Source organism: Glandiceps talaboti, chromosome 16, assembly GCF_964340395.1.
Source record: "Glandiceps talaboti chromosome 16, keGlaTala1.1, whole genome shotgun sequence".
Taxonomy (NCBI): domain Eukaryota; kingdom Metazoa; phylum Hemichordata; class Enteropneusta; family Spengelidae; genus Glandiceps; species Glandiceps talaboti.
The window spans coordinates 16,312,500-16,332,720 of record NC_135564.1 but is presented as its reverse complement, the minus strand read 5'-3'; the positions used below and the strand labels follow the sequence as shown (position 1 = coordinate 16,332,720).

Here is a 20,221-nt window from a genome sequence, read left to right as displayed (position 1 = left end):
AAAACAGATACTATCACACGTCAATTAACAGTTTTGAGATCTGATATAATGTTTGAGCGATCAATTTCGAAGGTAATAAGAACGTGTATTTGACGCCAAAACACGAGTGTGAAGCTATCATCATATTCATATTCATCTTCACTTTCAAAAGTTGACCTCCACGCTCAATGTGAATATATGATGATAGCGTCACACGTTCATCATCAGTAAGATTCGAAGTCTTCCGAATGGGTACGAGCACGCGTTCGGCAAATCACATATCCTTAATTGACATGTTGAAATCATGTAATTGTGATTACTTTCCCTTGATTTGCGTGGATTTTCATGCTCTCTTTTTATTTTTGCCAGAGTATCAAAGTATTGTCATATAAAAAACTAATTTGGATGTTTATGCCTTTCCCATATCTTTGAAAATGAAATATCAGTATATCATATGGGTGTACAAAACACCTATATGAGTAATGTAATAAAATACGGCCTGGATGGGTGTATTTTGAATCCGTGACATCAAGTGACAAGGTGATGATTTCCTGCAGTGCCACTATCTTTGAAACCCTATGTAGCCGAGGTATATATGGCGCCCTCACTTTGTCCTTATTTCATACCTTTGTTTTTCCTACTAGTTTTAATTATGTATGCATTTCTTTTGATTGATGTCCACCTATGCTTTGCTACATAGCCACCTGTTTGATTTAGACATCTTATGAATACTTAGTTATATGTTTGATTTGTGTCTTCGTGTCACTGTACAACAGTCCTCAGAGCAGTACACAAGTGTCTCTGTTGCAGTCAAACTAGTTATCCACGTTGCCTTTGTATTGGGATGGTCAACGGAGTTTGGTCCAAGAAGTCCCGGAGCTCCGCCAATAGATGTACAGGGTGTTCTCGTGTACCCGAAGTTACTTACAGTGCGGGCTAACAAACCTTGGAAATATAACTATTTCCAGAATTAGTGGTATATTGGCTGTGTTTATGGTTATTGCAGTGGTGTCTGTCGTCGCCGTGCATACGGAGAGGAAACGTCCAGAAAACTGTAAACGTGAGTTCCTGCATTCTGACTACTCTGAAGCATTAAAGTGTCGTACGTGTTGCTGTCGAAGTGTAATTATACTGCAGAACTGAAAGTGTCGTGCGTTGTTGCTGTAGAAGTGTAATTATACTGCAGAACTGAGAAGAGGCAGAGCTGTGTCCAGGAGACTGCCTTATTAGGAAATTCTGTGTTGTGTGTACGTGTCGCCGTCGGTACAGTATAAAGGGCGTGACTTTAAAAGCGTACTGTGCTATTGTGTTGTGTTGAAGTCCGTGAACTATTGCTCAATTATTCTCTTTCGTGTCGTGACATTTATTTAAACTAGAAATTCTATTATTTCGTCCGAATATAACCTGCTGTTGTAGGAGTGTACGTCGTCTTTCTTAAGTTTTGTGGAACTAGACGTGTTCTCGCCAAGTGTAGGAGTTGTTGAACTAAACTTATTGTTTTACGTGCGGTGTACTAACAATCAAGCTTCGTTCAAGAATAGTGACAGCCATCTTGTACACGCAAACTTTATAGTGGCAGCCATCTTGTACACGCAAACTTTATAGTGGCAGCCATCTTGTACACGCAAACTTTATTCTGTTTCTTTCATTCAAGAATAGTGGCAGCCATCTTGTACACGCGAACTTTATTTTACTTTTATGTATTTAGTTCCTCCCGTTTCAGCTTCGTGACATTTAATTACTTGCAGTTCCGGCGATATTTGATAGTCAATTTAAAACTACTCATTGTAATATTATTTCACTATACAAATCAACTTAGGATACTTATTGTAATATTATTTTCATTTGTATAAATCAACTCAAGACAATTTATCGTACTATTAATTAATTTTTGGAATTTAGAAATAACTTATTGTAAACTAAATATTAATCTTTGAGAACGGATCCGATAGTGTTTACTTTTCCTACTGAAAGCTTATTTTGTAGATATTGTGATTTATGTTAAGTAAAAGCATACTATCAGTTCATTTATACCTATATAATCTCGTGCTATTAATTTTACTATTTATAACTACTGTCCCTGAACCCAAGTCCCCACGACGGCATCGATCATACGCAACCTTAGCCCCGTCCGTAAGACTGTGTTGCTTACATTTTTGGCGCCCAACGTGGGGCTCGAGTCAACTTAAGGTTGCTAGTAGTGTCAATTTGGAAAGTTTAAACTTCCATAGTAAAATTGTACCTTTACAGTTTACCAGTCAATCCGAAAATTGTAATTATTTTGTGCACTTTATTGCAATTGAAAAAGTGAATTCATTCTATATATCATCAACGATAAGTTTATGATCGATGCTGTCAGGACTACATACTTGTATACTGGTATTAATATTGATAAGATTGAAAGACTTGAATTGACAACAATTACATTGGAGTAGTAATTTGTGTGAATGCTTATATACAGACTAGTCACTGTGTTTCAAAGGTTCGGCAATAATTTTAATTCTTACGATTGTCACTTATAGGGTGATTGTATCTATTTATAACGCATTACTCTAGTAATTATCAAGTAGACGTATTAATATTCATCGTCGTATTATTGTGTTATCTACTTACATACAAAATGGCTTCTGTGATTAACATTTCTAAGAAAAACATACGTAACACTATCCTGATAGATAACATTTCAAAAAATATTACCAAAGACCATATGTTCGATATTTTATCTCAAGTAGGAGATATTGTAAATTTTGTATTTCCATATGACTCCGTCACAAGTACTCACAAGGGTTATGGGTGTTGTGAATATCGTGATGTGGCTACTATGCGTAGTGCTATTGACATGTTGCACAATAGAGAATTTGCAGGTCGTCGTTTGTCTGTCACAATGATTCCTACTGCTTTATATAGTCAATTTGATTCTGAAACTGACACTGCAAGTGAGTGTTCAACAGTAGACGAGAAAGAAACGTATATTGTCAAAGACGAAACTACTGATAGTCCTTCTATCACTAAACATATAGACACTGCTATTGACCGTGGTAATAGTTATAGTCGGGGTGACCTTGCTAAAATGGCTGAAGTGTTGGAAAGAGCTGGTCATGGAGTTAAGTGGCAAGATGAATGCGAATCTGAAATATTGGAGCGAACCAGCCACAGAGTTCAGTCACCAGACGAATATGGATCCAATGTTTCGAGGCAACACCAGCCTACTTCTCTGCATCGCTCATATCACTCTGAATCTTCTCCTGCCTCTTATTCAACCAAACACACAACCACTCATAGTTCGTCACATCATGCATATGATGAGACATCGAATTATCCTTCTCTAACTCTCCCAGCAAATTTCTTACAACCACCACGTATAGTTACTTTTTCAGGTGACCCTAAATCGAGATCTAGAGGTGATGCAACTTTTGAATCCTGGCAGTACGAGGTTGAGTGTTTGCTTATGGATGGTACATACCGTCGAGAGATACTTACACCTGCTGTTAGAAAATCAATCCGTGGTGAAGCCAGTCAGGTAATTATGCACATGGGGATCGATGCGACTATCGAGCAAATGGTTCGGAAGTTAGAAGGCATCTATGGGGTTGTTGAAACAGGAGCTACTCTATTACAAAGATTCTATAATAGTAAACAAAACGATGGTGAAACTGTAGCAGGCTATGGATGTAGACTCGAGGTGGCGATAAATAAGGCTAGAGAAAGAGGGAGTATTTCAGCAACTATGGTTGATGAAGCTCTTAGAACTGTCTTTTGGAGAGGACTGAAAGACGATCGTGTTAAGAATATTGCAAGACATCGTTACGAAACTGTTACTACTTTTGATGCACTTCTCAGAGTTGTACGAAATGCAGAGCAAGAAGTGGCCGAATCATTTCATTCTGTTGGTAATGTTTCTAAACCACGTCAGCAATCTAGTTATGCAAGACAAGCCACTACAAACGATCGAGATAGACAAAAAGAAAGTGACAGAGTAAGAGAGCTTGAATCTACTGTAAAAAACCTCACAGAAAGACTTAGGAACGTAGAAATGAGTTCTAATTCAGATATTGGTAGGGGTCGCCCGAGAGAGAGGATGCAGAATGTATTTCGTTCACAGAGATCAGAAAACAGTGCTGAAAGAGGCCGAAATCAAACTTATGGTCAACGTAGGAGACAGTACACATCTGAGCCAATAAGATGTTACAACTGCGGTCAAGAAGGACACATAGCAAGAGTATGCCGAACTCCAGTACAGCGTATACCAGGTCAAAGTTCATCTAGGGCCACTAATCACATGGTGAGTACCGATTCCAAACCTGTTCTACTTGGTAGTAACAGACAGTTGATGGAGAGAATTGTTGGACGTGCAAACGAGGAGAAAGCATGTGTAAATGGTGTGACTTGCACAAGTCTTGTTGATACTGGTTCACAAGTAACCACAATAAGTAATTCTTTTCATAAAAAGTATCTGTCAAAATATGCAGTCGAACCACTGGACAACTTACAAGTAGAAGGTGCCAATGGTTTAGCAGTGCCATATCTTGGTTACATTGAGGTACAAATCAGCTTCCCAGAAGATGTATTCGGTAGTGAGGAAACTTTTGATGTTCTAGCACTGGTTGTACCAGATAGCAACTATAATGCGAGGGTACCCTTAACGGTTGGTACAAATCTGATTGGTCAGTGTAAAGAGTATTGTCAACGTTTATTTGGATCATGCTTTTACAGGGACAAAACACAGTCACAAATATGGCAGACCGCATATAGACGTATTGGACAGAGAGACCTTTATTGTAACAGCAAGGATGGAAAACTGGGAGAAGTAAAGACAAGTTTGAAGCAACCCATCAGAATTGAACCTGGAATGTCCAAAATTATCAAAGGCAGAGTAAAGTCTGGACCAAAGGGTGATTGTTATATTGCGGTGGTAGAACCAGCAGGTATGACTAGTCTCTCTGGAAATGTAATCGTTAGTCCCGTTGCAGTAACCTTGAAATGTAAGGGCAAGAAAACTTTTGTTCCTGTCCATGTTCACAACATTTCGTCAAAAACTATTGTCGTTGGTCCTGGTGTCGTGGTTGGTGAAATTAATGCTGTCACTTGGGTTGGTAGTCCATCAAACTATGCCGTCATTTCTAATCGTCAGTCTGTATTGATTGGTGAACCAGAGTTAGAACCCCACCGTATTTCAGGGATGTACCAAGCGTCTTCAATGTCCGCTGATTTGAAAAGTGAAATACAGTTTGACCTTAGTAAGGCACCTTTAAACCATACCCAGCATGAGCAAGCACAAAGTCTACTGATGAAAATGTGCCCTGTTTTTGCCAAACATGACAGCGACTTGGGTTATACCTCTGCGATAGAACATACTATACCTCTCATAGACGAAAAACCAGTCAAAGAACGGTCACGTAGGATACCACCTGCTCGATACAATGAACTGAGAAAACTATTACAAAGTATGGTAGATACTGGGGTGATTAGAGAATCGTATAGTCCCTGGGCAGCTCCGATAGTGTTGGTTGAAAAGAAAGATGGTAGTACAAGGTTGTGCATTGATTACAGAAAGTTGAATGCAAAGACTGTCAGAGATTCATATGCGTTGCCAAGAATTGAAGAGAGTCTAGATGCACTGAATGGGTCTAAATGGTTCTCATCGATTGATCTACAAAGTGGGTATTGGCAGATTGGTGTTTCAGAAAGGGATATACCTAAAACGGCTTTTGTCACACCATTGGGTTTCTACGAGTGTAATCGTATGCCTTTTGGCCTTACAAATGCTCCGAGTACTTTTCAACGGTTGATGGAAAAATGTATGGGTGATCATAATTTAAAAGTGTGTCTGGTTTACTTAGATGATATCATAATCTTTTCGTCAACATTTGAAGAACACCTTGAAAGATTGGAAGCTGTGCTGACTCGACTGGACGAGTATGGGTTAAAGGTCAAGTTATCCAAGTGCCAGTTTTTCCAGCGTGAAGTTAAATATCTTGGTCATGTAGTATCGGAAAATGGAATACAGACAGACCCAGAGAAATTGTCGGCACTGAAGACATGGCCAACTCCAAAGAATGCGAAACAGCTGAAGTCGTTCCTGGGGTTTGCTGGATATTACAGGCGGTTTGTGAAGGGATTCTCCCAGATAGCTGCTCCACTTCATGCACTAGTTGGTGGAAATCCGAGAAAAAGAAAAGACAAGAAGAAATATCAGCCCGTCCCAGAGTATAAATGGACAGTTGAATGTCAGCAGGCTTTTGATGTACTGATTGATAAACTGACGTCACCACCGATCTTGGGGTTTGCCGACTATAATATTCCCTTCGAATTGCATACTGATGCTAGTCACAGTGGTTTGGGAGCCGCCCTATATCAAGATCAACAAGGTGTCAAGAGAGTGATAGCATACGCCAGTAGAAGTCTGTCGAAAGCAGAGAAGAATTATCCAGCTCATAAATTAGAGTTTCTTGCTCTTAAGTGGGCCGTAACTGACAAGTTTCACGACTATCTATATGGTAATGTTTTCAAGGTGGTCACGGATAACAACCCGCTCACCTATGTGACAACATCAGCTAAATTGGATGCCACTGGACATAGATGGTTAGCAGCATTGTCCACGTATAATTTTACCCTGGAGTATAGATCTGGAAGGAAGAATGGTGACGCTGATGGATTATCTCGTCGTCCTCATGAACCAAGTGATGTTGAAGGGTGTACCCAGATCTCATCAGATAGTGTAAAGGCAATATGTCAGGCTGTAGATGCGGCACTACCATTGGTAGAAACTGTAGGTGCCAGCCCTGACGTAGTTCCAAAATTGCTGGAGGAACCTTTATTGGTATCTGGGACCAGATCTCTACCCACAGTGACTGCAGACGAATGGAGAGAACTTCAACAAAAGGACAAAACCATAAAGAGAATAATCTGGTATATGGACAACAAGAAACGTCCTCGTCCAATAGATAGGAAAAAAGAAATGGCTGAAGTCCAACTCATGCTAAAGGAAATCGACAGATTATGTTACAAGAATGGTGTAGTATATAGACAGCGAATGGACTCGAGTGGTAAGAAGCAGTATCAGCTTGTATTACCCAGACAGTATAGAGACATGGCAATGAAAGGACTTCATGATGATGTTGGTCACCTTGGAAAGGAGAGATGTGTAGATTTGCTGAGGTCACGATTCTATTGGCCCCACATGGCAAATGATATGGATGAGAAGATTAGACATTGCCCTAGGTGTATCCTGAGGAAGGCGCCAACAAGTCAAAGTATCGCTCCACTGGTAAATGTCAACACTACACAACCAATGGAATTAGTGTGCATGGACTACTTGACATTGGGGGAGTCAAAGGGTGGAATAAGTAATATATTGGTGATCTCCGACCATTTCACCAGGTACACAGTTGCCATACCTACAAGAAATCAGACCGCAAAATTGACAGCCAAAGTACTGTGGGAAAACTTTATTGTTCATTACGGATTTCCCGGAAGGTTGCATTCCGACCAAGGGAGGAACTTCGAAAGTGAAGTAATAAGTGCATTATGTAAGATTGGTGGAATGGAGAAATCGAGGACAACGCCGTATCATCCACAGGGAAATGGGCAAGTGGAGCGTTTCAATAGGACATTGCTTGGAATGCTGGGAACTATGGGAGAAGAACAAAAGAAAGACTGGAAGACATATGTAGCTCCTCTTGTGCATGCATATAACTGTACGAAACATGACAGTACTGGGTTCTCACCATACTTCCTGATGTTTGGTAGACACCCTAAGCTGCCGATAGATATCTACCTTGGTGTGGAGCCGGAGGAATCAAAACATAGGAGTCATCACGAATATGCCTGTGCTTTGCGGGAACGACTTAGATATGCATATGCATTGGCATCAACAGAAGCAAGAAAACATGCAGATAGGAACAAAGGAAGATATGACAGAAAGACTCACGAATCGATGTTAGCACCAGGAGACCGAGTATTGGTAAGAAATGTTAAATTACGAGGCAAGCACAAATTGGCAAATCTTTGGGAAGCTCTACCCTACCAAGTAATTCGACGAACAAATGCCGAATTGCCTGTGTATATTGTTCAGAGAGAAGATGGTAGAGGGCCTGAACGAATCCTTCATCGCAACTTACTCTTACCATGTACTGTCTTACCATGTCCAGCCATGGTCAAGAAAGGAAAACAAGTTTCAACTCCTAGAACTAGACGTAGTTTGCAAAAAGAAATAGTTAAATCATCAGACAGTGTTAGTAGTACATCAGAAGATGACCAGTGTAATTTTGTGGTAAATGTTGTACCTTCTAGAACCAAAACTACTGGTATTCCAAGTGGTAGAGATCCACCTACAAATGGTGAAATGGCTGAAATAAAGAGTGATTTAACAGAGTTACGTATCTTAGGCTCATCAAATGAATCTGATCAAACTTATCAACCTTCCTATATAGAACAACCGACAAGTCCACGCAATGATAGTGCTGACCAGTATCCAGTTGGTATCCCAGAAGCTAGTAACGATATTGATTCTGAGGTAGAGTCACTGGTGGAAACTGAACCTCAACTTAAGCGATCACAGCGAATCAGAAGGCCTCCAAATCGTTTGACATATTCACAACAAGTATCTAAACCTGCATGGATTGTCAAAGCTGACTTTTTAACATCTTTAAGAGAACAATTTTCAGATCAGACTCCAACCTTGTGTAATGCAATCATTGATATTGTCACCAAGGGTTAAAACTGTAACTCGACGTGTTCTGTCCTCGTCTACTAGTCATTTCTGTCTTGAATGTCGAGACGACATTTCCAAAGTGGGGGAGTGTGTAGCCGAGGTATATATGGCGCCCTCACTTTGTCCTTATTTCATACCTTTGTTTTTCCTACTAGTTTTTAATTATGTATGCATTTCTTTTGATTGATGTCCACCTATGCTTTGCTACATAGCCACCTGTTTGATTTAGACATCTTATGAATACTTAGTTATATGTTTGATTTGTGTCTTCGTGTCACTGTACAACAGTCCTCAGAGCAGTACACAAGTGTCTCTGTTGCAGTCAAACTAGTTATCCACGTTGCCTTTGTATTGGGATGGTCAACGGAGTTTGGTCCAAGAAGTCCCGGAGCTCCGCCAATAGATGTACAGGGTGTTCTCGTGTACCCGAAGTTACTTACAGTGCGGGCTAACAAACCTTGGAAATATAACTATTTCCAGAATTAGTGGTATATTGGCTGTGTTTATGGTTATTGCAGTGGTGTCTGTCGTCGCCGTGCATACGGAGAGGAAACGTCCAGAAAACTGTAAACGTGAGTTCCTGCATTCTGACTACTCTGAAGCATTAAAGTGTCGTACGTGTTGCTGTCGAAGTGTAATTATACTGCAGAACTGAAAGTGTCGTGCGTTGTTGCTGTAGAAGTGTAATTATACTGCAGAACTGAGAAGAGGCAGAGCTGTGTCCAGGAGACTGCCTTATTAGGAAATTCTGTGTTGTGTGTACGTGTCGCCGTCGGTACAGTATAAAGGGCGTGACTTTAAAAGCGTACTGTGCTATTGTGTTGTGTTGAAGTCCGTGAACTATTGCTCAATTATTCTCTTTCGTGTCGTGACATTTATTTAAACTAGAAATTCTATTATTTCGTCCGAATATAACCTGCTGTTGTAGGAGTGTACGTCGTCTTTCTTAAGTTTTGTGGAACTAGACGTGTTCTCGCCAAGTGTAGGAGTTGTTGAACTAAACTTATTGTTTTACGTGCGGTGTACTAACAATCAAGCTTCGTTCAAGAATAGTGACAGCCATCTTGTACACGCAAACTTTATAGTGGCAGCCATCTTGTACACGCAAACTTTATAGTGGCAGCCATCTTGTACACGCAAACTTTATTCTGTTTCTTTCATTCAAGAATAGTGGCAGCCATCTTGTACACGCGAACTTTATTTTACTTTTATGTATTTAGTTCCTCCCGTTTCAGCTTCGTGACATTTAATTACTTGCAGTTCCGGCGATATTTGATAGTCAATTTAAAACTACTCATTGTAATATTATTTCACTATACAAATCAACTTAGGATACTTATTGTAATATTATTTTCATTTGTATAAATCAACTCAAGACAATTTATCGTACTATTAATTAATTTTTGGAATTTAGAAATAACTTATTGTAAACTAAATATTAATCTTTGAGAACGGATCCGATAGTGTTTACTTTTCCTACTGAAAGCTTATTTTGTAGATATTGTGATTTATGTTAAGTAAAAGCATACTATCAGTTCATTTATACCTATATAATCTCGTGCTATTAATTTTACTATTTATAACTACTGTCCCTGAACCCAAGTCCCCACGACGGCATCGATCATACGCAACCTTAGCCCCGTCCGTAAGACTGTGTTGCTTACACCTACTTATTAACACTTAACACTTACACTGGTGAAATTTACACAAATTGTCAAAATAGTGAGACCACAATTATCACAATGTATGTAGTTCCCTTGATAGGGGAGGGGCAACGCAATGGTCCATTATGGATTGTAAAAAATATGGTCCATGACAACAATAGTTCATGGAGCAAATTTGATACTCTGGCAAAAATAAAAAGAGAGCATGCAAATCCACGCAAGTCAAATGAAAATTAATTACAATCACATGATTTCAACCTGTCAATGAAGGATATGTGATTTGCCGAATGCGTGTTCGTACCCATTTGGGAGACTTCGAATCTGATGATGAACATGTGAAGCTATCATCATATTCACATTGAGCGTAGAGGTCAACTTTTGAACGTGAAGATGAATATGATGGTATCTTCACACTCGTCGCCGAAACACGTCGTAATGGATGTCAAAGGTCACGCCTCGTACTCGTGACAGGCGCCGGGTACGAGCACGACGTGCTCTGCACCGGCGCCGGTCATCAGACTCGGCCAAAAAAAAAAAGTTGGGAAGGAAAAAAAAAAAAAAAGTTGAAAAATATTTTTTTTAATAATTTAAAAAATAAAATAAAAAACTTTTTAAAAAAAATATTTTGACTTTCAATTATATATAATCCTTAAAAAATACTGGTTTGACGAAAAGTAAAACAATATTCTCAAATAAATGCAAACTTATTTCAATTAAAATAATGTGAACATGGAATAAAAGTACATAAACTGTTAAATTAGTTTGTAAGTACGAAAAATATAAAATACTACAGCAAAAATAAAAAAATACTTTTGGCCTGAACGGCTTCCCATACTGAACGGCTTCCCATACACATAACCCAATTTCAGAACAATCAAAATTTATGATCAAAGGTGTTTTTTTTCAAAATTATCTCGAACAGAATAATGAATTCGAATAATGATTTTAGCACAAAGTAATAGCTTTGGAAAATTTGCTAATTAATTATTAGTAACTTTGTATTCAATACTGCAGTTTAGTATTTTATATACATTTATATTTATATATAATAATGTTGTTTTTGACTCTTGATCATGTATTTTTTTACATTATTTCATGACAAATGGAATAAATATATATTATAATGCTTTAAATAGTCTAGATACTATCTCAAGATCTCTTTTTGCATTGTGTGATGAAGACATGATTTGTATACCTTGGGTTGCACCTAGACTATAGATATATATAAGGAAGCTGTCATTACTTTTGGTGGTGGGGGGGGGGATGGAATCTGATGAGAGTCACACAAAAATACGGGGAGTGGGTTAGTCAAAAACAGGTGTGAAATGGGGTGGGCTACTTATATACTTTTGAAAACATACAGAAGTACAGAACACATTTACATAAATATGATGAACTAGAACATGCCTTCCATGATCAAACATTTGCAAAATTCGAAAAGAAAACTGATAATTTATTTCAATAGTAAACAGGTCCACATATACATGTATATAGACAAAAATCCATGTGTTTCAAGTGCCACAGGGATAATGCAGTGCGCATGCAGCGAGCATGTAATTGATTGATTGAATGATTGATTAATAGATTAATAGAATTGTTTGATTGTCTGTACAGATTTTTGATAAATGCATTTCTTTTCATTTTTATACCTATTTTACTGAGTCATAACAGATATATGCGAATGTTTTCCTTGGTTTAATTGCAAATAGTTTCAACTTGAAGAAAGTATGTTGACAAGTTTATGTAGTATTGCTATCGCAGAGTCCTTCATATAATTGAAATATTGCTATGTTTTCCTATATTCGAAATGACCACAATTGTACATACCCCTATAAATGTGGTCATAGGATAAAATAACAAATTCTTGTTGTTAACGATTTGTAATTACTTCCTTGCTGATTCTTGTCAATAGTTATTTATTTATTTACTTATTGCGTGTTTGTTTGTTTACTTATTTTGTTTTGTCTGTTGTTTGTTTGTTTGTTTTCGTAAACATAACTAACTTCATTTCGGGTTTGCAGTCATTTGTGAGGTAATGTTCCATTCAACGAAATAATGAAATTATTATAGGTATTTACGATATTCAAAAATTACCGTCACAGTGACTTGCAAAATAGAGCTCTCTATTTCACAACAGTCTCTGTAACGGTAATTTTTGAGAGCGTGTGTATGCTTGTTTTTCTCACCTATATCTCAAACACCCATTGACTGTATGATTGACACCTCGGACAATTAATTCTGAGAATACATCAAAATAATAGTTTAATACAATTATATACTAGACATTTCTGAAGTACATCTCTGTCAACTTTGGCACTCATGAAATTTGATAAATGCAATTACAGTAAAATATATAATTAATATTGCAATACAAACAGAAATCCATATACGATTTAATTGAAAAACCAACAACATATTAGGCGTAATAAAAAAATTGTATGGTTCTGATTACATTCAATTTTAGAATAGGTGGGGTAGGTCGATTTTTTATTTCATTTTTTAATTATTTTGTTTTTCATATGTGAGTCTCTAGTTCAGGGAGTTATGTTTTTTCATTGTTTTCCATATGGTCTCTGTGTTTTTGGTTTCTTCTCATCAGATGTACAGTCATTACAGATTGGAAGAAGAATTTTATATTGTCTTTTTAAGTTGATGTCAGTTTCTTGTGAGACTTCACAATTTTCGCGATGTTGTCATTTTTTTCTCGAAAACATTAAAAAAAAGTTTAGCATGAGAAACTAGGGGAGGTCGAGTAACCGGAACCAAACAATTATTTTTTTTAAGGCCTTACTAAAACTTTTTTTTAAAATTAAATGTATTTGTCTAATTTATGTGAGATAAGACTATCTTAAATCCTTCAAAGATAAAATAAAATAATTTAAAGATATACAAAAAGTATTTAGGATTATACGAAAAGCAATGATCCAATCTTGAGTTGTGACGTCATCAACCATTGTGGACTTTTGAAATGATAAAAACAAACTTTAGAGAAGTTTTTCTACTTCAGATAGGTTGTATCTCAAACAATAGCACCAGTCTTTGACACCCCATACAACTAATTCTGAGAATACATCAAATGAATTGTTCAATGTATAATAGTAAGCTAGACAATTCTGAAGTACGCCTCTGTAAACTTTGGCACCGATGAAATTTGATATCACACATTAAATGTAATGAGAGTAAAATATTAAAATAATATTAATATATAGAAATTCAAAATATGAATACTGTATACAAGAAAGCTAAAAAAAACTTAATATATATCAATAAAAACATTGTATTTGTGTAACTTTATGAGAGAAAATACCACCAATGGCACTGTACCACAACTGTAGTTGGCTGTTGGTATGGGTGTGGTCTTGTTGCTAGGCATATTTACCTACATTTTTGGAATCTTCATTATTTGCCTATCCTTTCCAGTTTTCATGTTTGCAATATAAAACCTTGGTTTAGCCATTTCTAGGGGCGTGGTCCTGTTGCTAGGCATATTTACATACATTTTGAAAATATTCATTCACTTACTTACCCATCCCAGTTGTTATTTTTGTAATATGCATCATTATTTCACTGTGGCTGAGGGGCATGGTCATGGTTGCTATGATAAATTGTGTCAAAATGTTTTCAAATACACCTGCAGAATAACACCTCCAGAAATGTCCCCATCGAGTTTCAACCCCGTGGTTTCAAGATATAAGGTTTTGACCAAAATTGAGAGATTTTTAGACTTAATTTGCATATCACTGATGGGATCATTATGTAGTTCTTGATCTAAACACCACTAAGAATGTTCCCATTAAATTCCTGCCCAATCTACTCGATAATTTGGAATTACAGATTTTGACCAAAAAGACATATTTGTATACCTAATTTGCATATCACAGATGGGATCATTATGTCATAAACAATTGCTAATCTAAACACTCCTAAGAATGTTTCCAACAAAGTTCAGTCCAATCTACCCAGTAGTTTTTGAGTTTAAACTTTTTGACCAAGAATCACATTTTTTTACCCAAATGATCAAATCACACACCTTTGCTGTGATCATTTTTCTTAGAACAATTTCCCAACTAGATGCCATAAGTAATGTTTCCATCAATACTAAGGCAATCAGTCCAGCGGCTTTTCAAATTTAAGTCATCCACAGACAGACAGACAGACGGACAGACAGACACTGCACCATGCCTATAGCACTACTGAACCTTATCAGTTCAGTTGTGCTAAAAAAAATCAATACAAAATTACACCTTATTAACTAAAAATCTTACTGAGATGTAAGTTGGTTGGTGATGCTGTCTTCAGGATCTGCCTGAAACAATCACTACCCTATACATCTCAATATTTTAGCACCAATGGTTGGATTGTAATAGAAAACAAAACTGTACCTTGGGTGTACTAGTAATATACTATTACTAACTGTAAAACATTCAGCCTTTAAACTGACAATACTATTATTACTAAAGTATAAGATTTGCCACTGTAGTAAATCTAATACTACAAAACATAATGTTTGATCAGTTACATGTACATAGAGTCAATGACCTCACCTATCTTACTTGCATAAATAATCATCCTTCACTTCAACATTGCAGTTACTGGTGCGGTGATAAAATCTACCAAAGTTTTCAGACCATAACATTTTAAGTGGGGTCATATCCAAAGTTAATGACAATAGCTCAGACAACGAAGCTGAGGTACAAGGAATGAAAGTGTCTTTACCAGATGATATACAAATATAGTACACAATAGCCCTCCATGACAGCAGTGTGTAACAATTAACTACATCACGGCATGAAATAAAGGCATAGGTACTTTCGTAAGCTTTGTGTTCTTTGTGAGAGTCATTTCATAATTTAACTCCACACAAATTTCAAGTAATTGCCAAGAAACACCAAATTGTAAGTTCTCGAAATTCATTTTGTGGTTGTCTCCACACTGATCTAGCACTGCTTCATGGGAGTTATCTTATGTATTAGAAGAACAATAAATATTCATGACTCCAAAGGATTATTATCTGCAGATGAAATCATGAATAATGTATTGTTCATCTAATGTATATGCGAGGCTGCTAAATCCCATGAAACACTTGGACTACTGCTAGAATTATTACATTCAGATAAAAAAATCATGAATATTTATTGTCCATCTACTAATTATGACACCTGACTCCAACGAGGTACTGCTGGACTACTGTTAGGACAATCAATGTGAAATAAGTTTCAATTTGACATGTCTTAATAATAACATGAAATTTATGTGATGTAAAATCTCCATATGACTCTAAAAAAAATAAGTTTATGAATATATGCCTTCATTTCATGGAATGGTATTCCTCTTAGTCTGGATTCCAACTTTGGTCTACTAACCACAGTCTGGTCAAATGAGTCTTGAGATGAAATTTAAAATTCATCAACAACCACCCACACAGTCATTAACATCATGTCTTTATTTACTCGACATTGTGTTAAAAGAACCTTTGGCTCAACAATTTATCAAGTTTAAATAAAGTCAAACAAACAAACAAACAAACAATCAATCAATCAATCAATCACAAAACTCTAACCAATAACACAGTCCCTCATAAAGTTAGTGTTTATTGGGGCAGTTATGTAATGTCCAAATATGGTATATTTGTCAGCTCAGGATGCTACTTATACAAGTTGTTTACTCACTATAGCTGGGGGTTCAGTGATTAGATGAACAATTTTTTGTGCTAATCGAGGGAGTTTGACCAGACTGTGGTTAGTAGACCACAGTTGGAATCCAGACTACATTTTTAACTGACAACATTATTACATTCAGTGTACATGTATTCTCAAGGCCTTCAGAACTGTATAGTCAGTTTCAGTGGATTCAAGCCCTGAGATATTTGGGAAACTGGATAACAAATGAATGAAATCATCTGATCTTGAAAATCTATGATTTACATTGAAAATGTCAAAGCCAAGTTTACTTGTTCATTTTCTTGGTTTGTTGGCTGTAGGAGAGTTTTTATCTATGCTGTACATCTTATTCCAACTACATTTGTACAGATGATTTTAGAATCTGGATGGTGAAAACCAAAGTGTATGGAGCTGTGGAAATTTTGCTCGTTTTCTCCTACCATGGCTGGAATTTCACTGATGACCTAGTGTTTCATGAAGTTACAGTCACAAAGCAGCACTAATAGGGAACTTGCAAACCCGCCATGTTGAATGTTGCATCATGGGAAATGTGATAATAAATACTCATCAATTATCATTATAAACAATGTTGATACATTGTTTGTAACCACAAATAATTAATTCATAGTTACCCTGACCATTATGGGAGGTTTATTTTATCGGTAGCTCCAGATTACGTATTACGATAACCTCAGATAATCCCATAGTCCTTTGCGTCTGAGCATGCTCAGTCTGGATTGCGAGTTCCCTATTCTAATTCGGTTTTTAATTGTTACCATGTGAAATGATGTAAATAGCATCATCTAGTAATTAGAACCAGCCAAGAGGGTTTAGCAGAGGTGTATAATAGTAATGGTATTAGTAGTTAATAATGATAATGTTGGTTTTTATACTTTACAATTATTACCCCTGGCATATATCTATAGCGGCACAACAGCCCTCTATACTTCCTAAACTCCCTGGGGTGCATACAATCCATTGCAGCCTTTGTAAGTGCACATGATTAAAGCATTCACACAGCAACCACTAAACATGTAGCTCTATGATCCTACCAGGTCTCCAATTATACAGCTGGGTTGACAATCACGTCTCAAATCTTGCCCAACAACTACCAATATACCTACATGTATTGCAAAACAAAACAGAAAGGAAGGGGCTCGAATATGCAATCTGCAGATTCAAAGCTGGCCACTATACCCGTTTGACCATTATGACTTTAGTATGATGTAAACAAGATTAACATCACTGTGGGAAATTGCAAACTAAATTTTGGTATGAATATAATACGATATGCCAGATATGGTAGGGGAAAGTTAGAGAAAAACTCCCACACAACTGGTTTCCAAAGAACACTGAAAGATATACTGTTGTCATGTATTGTTCAGCTCTAATCAGGTTTCTCTGAAGTGTTATCTGATAAAGTGAAAGGAGACATCCTTCAATGATCATCATATCCGTCATCATGTCAATATCCATCTTATTTTCATTTTGGTTTCTTTCTGAACATCAATCGTAGACAGCTTTATCTGTTATTTCTTCTTTCAGGTTAAGATGAAGTCAGAGTGAAAGTCACAGAGAGGTATACATGTAGTTCTTTACACTGTATCCCTCTTCTGGCTATGTAAAAGACAATGTTCATGGTGGGATATGGGGTATTGTACTTCTTATTCACCATATACCTTGTAGCAACGCATGCCATCTATCTTTAGAATCGTCACTTGGGGGCGCTGTTTTCTTGTACACATTCAGGAATTCCCGTGGTATTTGCAGCAGAGCATGGGCAGTTCTATTCACCTGAAAGCTGAATGGTGCACTAGCTGCTCTCCTCCATCGATTTTTTGTAAGATCCAATATGTAATTAGAATAGTACCTACAGTCAGTAGACAAACATGTGTATGAGGACCACAATTTATCACGCTCGGAGTATCGAGTACCACCACCAATAAAGAAATTACCATGGAAATCACAAACTGCAGGGAAAGATCTTCGAAGTGGTACCTGGGTATTATGCAATGGTAACACTGTTGCATCTTCATGATAGACTATAATGGTGTCTGACTCTACTGAGATGACGACTTTATATTTACCAAATCCGGTATAACTCGATGCCTGTCGGTGTCTTCATTGCTATTGGTGGGCACACCAAGCAAGTTTCATCCTGCTGTATGAAGTCAAGCTCATCTGCTGGCAGCGTTATCCATTCATCCTTGTGAGTGTCGTAACAGTAAATACTGTGTATTTCTCCATCAGAATCTATTGTACACAGAAACTGATCATTGAGAGCAAATACTTTACCATAACGAAGCCCAGGATCACAGGATTTCTTAAACCAGCAGTTTTCTTCTGGATCATACATTTCCATCATCACCTTCCTGCTCTCATCTTCACCAAATGCATATACAGCATTGTTGCACACAACCAGAGGAGTCCATGATGAATATTGATGGCCATACCCAGATGATTTAAAACCATTTGGCCCTGGTAAAACCTTCCACTCATTTGACAATGGATCATACAGATATGTTTTCAAACCCTGACTATTAGTGGATTCATCAAGCCCAAGTGTTATCAACTTGTTGTCTATTTCAACTGCCAAAGATACGTTACTGAATGATTCAGGCATGTCTTGTAGTATCACCCACTTATTTTGGCTGATGACGTACCCAAATGTTGATGGTACAAGTCTTGGGTCAGGTCGATTGCTCAAAGCATTGATATCATAACCATGAGTAGCAGAATGGTGACAGAAAACGATCACATCCAACATCCTCATGGGTCTTTGCTTCTTCATCTTTCTGTTGCCCTTAGTGACATTCCCTCTCTTAATCTCATCAATCAGTTGACAGGCCTTCTTATCCTCTTGTACCAGTGGTTCACTCTCGACACGGTTGGACCATGGATGTATTAGTGAGACTAATACATCCATGACCTGGCCAAGACGGATGTGACGTAATAACTCTGACAGTTTTGTCTTTCTGCTAGTTTTGTCATGATTGACCCATCTAATGATAAATTCAAACAGTTCTTCCTCCTTCGCCTCGATCATCTCTTTCTTAACCAACGCGCACACCTCATCACAAGATAACTTCAAGAGACTTTCGATGGATTTTTTCAGAACTTCGGAAAGCTTACATTCGATGATTCGGTTAGCGGCCTTCAGCATATCTGGGAGGTCATACTGCATAGCAACATTTCTTACATTTACGCAGTTGGATGTCGATAGATGCTTTGCCATAAAACGACCACTGTATTGCTTCAATTCACTCATCATAAAATGGTCGGTGCCACAAATGACGTCAAAAACGTTTTCTGCAGTCAAGTCAATCGTTCCGTTGTACATAAAGTCAAGAATTGCTTCCATACCGTCAGCCGATGTACACTGCAATTCCACACTATGGTACTGGGTCTCTCGCATATTACTTCGGAACATGGAATCGAAGTAAGGACTGCTTGCCGCTAAAACACAACGATGTGCGTTGAATTTGCGTCCGTCGACGATGACGGTCATGTTACAAAGCCTGTCGTCACCTCGCTGCCTATTGAGTTCCTTGAGTAATAGAGAGTTTTGAAATAGTTGTAAGTCGGCTAACGCAGGATCGTTTTCTGAAATTCCCGCCATCTTGTACGAATGTTTATGTTTTAATTTTATCATTCACAGCGTCAATATTCCCACACCGACTTACATATACATCGTATGTTTATATGTAAGCTTTGTTTTTATTTTAAATACAATATCGTTATCAATATAAATAAGATAAAATTTTAGATGAGGTATTAATCTGAATGATAAAGTAAGTAAGAATGATTATAAATACATTCGTCCAAGCGAATATGTGCGTTTTGAACTCACAGCTTTATCACTGCATTGTCTGGTTTGAACCGTGGTGGCGTAACACCACAGGTACTATATGTCTGGTCTGTACTGTGCACACTTTGCGATTCGGCAGCTCTGCCTTCCGCTAGAACCTTTGTGGGTTGGGGTTGGTTGTTGTTTTTAGCAAATCCTGTAAGAACAAAAAGTAAAACGAAAATGTTTAGTGCCACAATCAAATATAAAGAAAGCCTTACAATATAAAAAAGTGTCGTAAAAGCTATAATATTATTGCAGCTAGGGTGACCACCATGAACCAGGAGTATGCAGTGAACATGTAATTGATTGACAGACAGACAGACTGACTGACTGACTGATTGATTGATTGATTGAT

The 20,221-nt window shown here is 37.4% G+C and overlaps 1 protein-coding gene across 3 annotated transcripts in view; it reads right to left on the bottom strand.

Moving 5' to 3' along the window:
- LOC144447407 (kelch-like protein 3) overlaps positions 1 to 20,221 on the bottom strand; it is a 59,981-nt gene that overhangs the window by 35,963 nt on the left and 3,797 nt on the right. For 2 of the 3 annotated variants that reach the window (XM_078137421.1, XM_078137423.1), the window contains exon 2: positions 12,545 to 20,020. In XM_078137421.1, the coding sequence (XP_077993547.1) occupies positions 18,100 to 19,668 (1,569 nt within the window). In that variant the 5' untranslated portion in view covers positions 19,669 to 20,020 and the 3' untranslated portion in view covers positions 12,545 to 18,099. Of the gene's footprint in view, positions 1 to 12,544; positions 20,021 to 20,221 lie in introns of those variants that run through there. The other variant, XR_013482024.1, reaches the window with a different exon arrangement.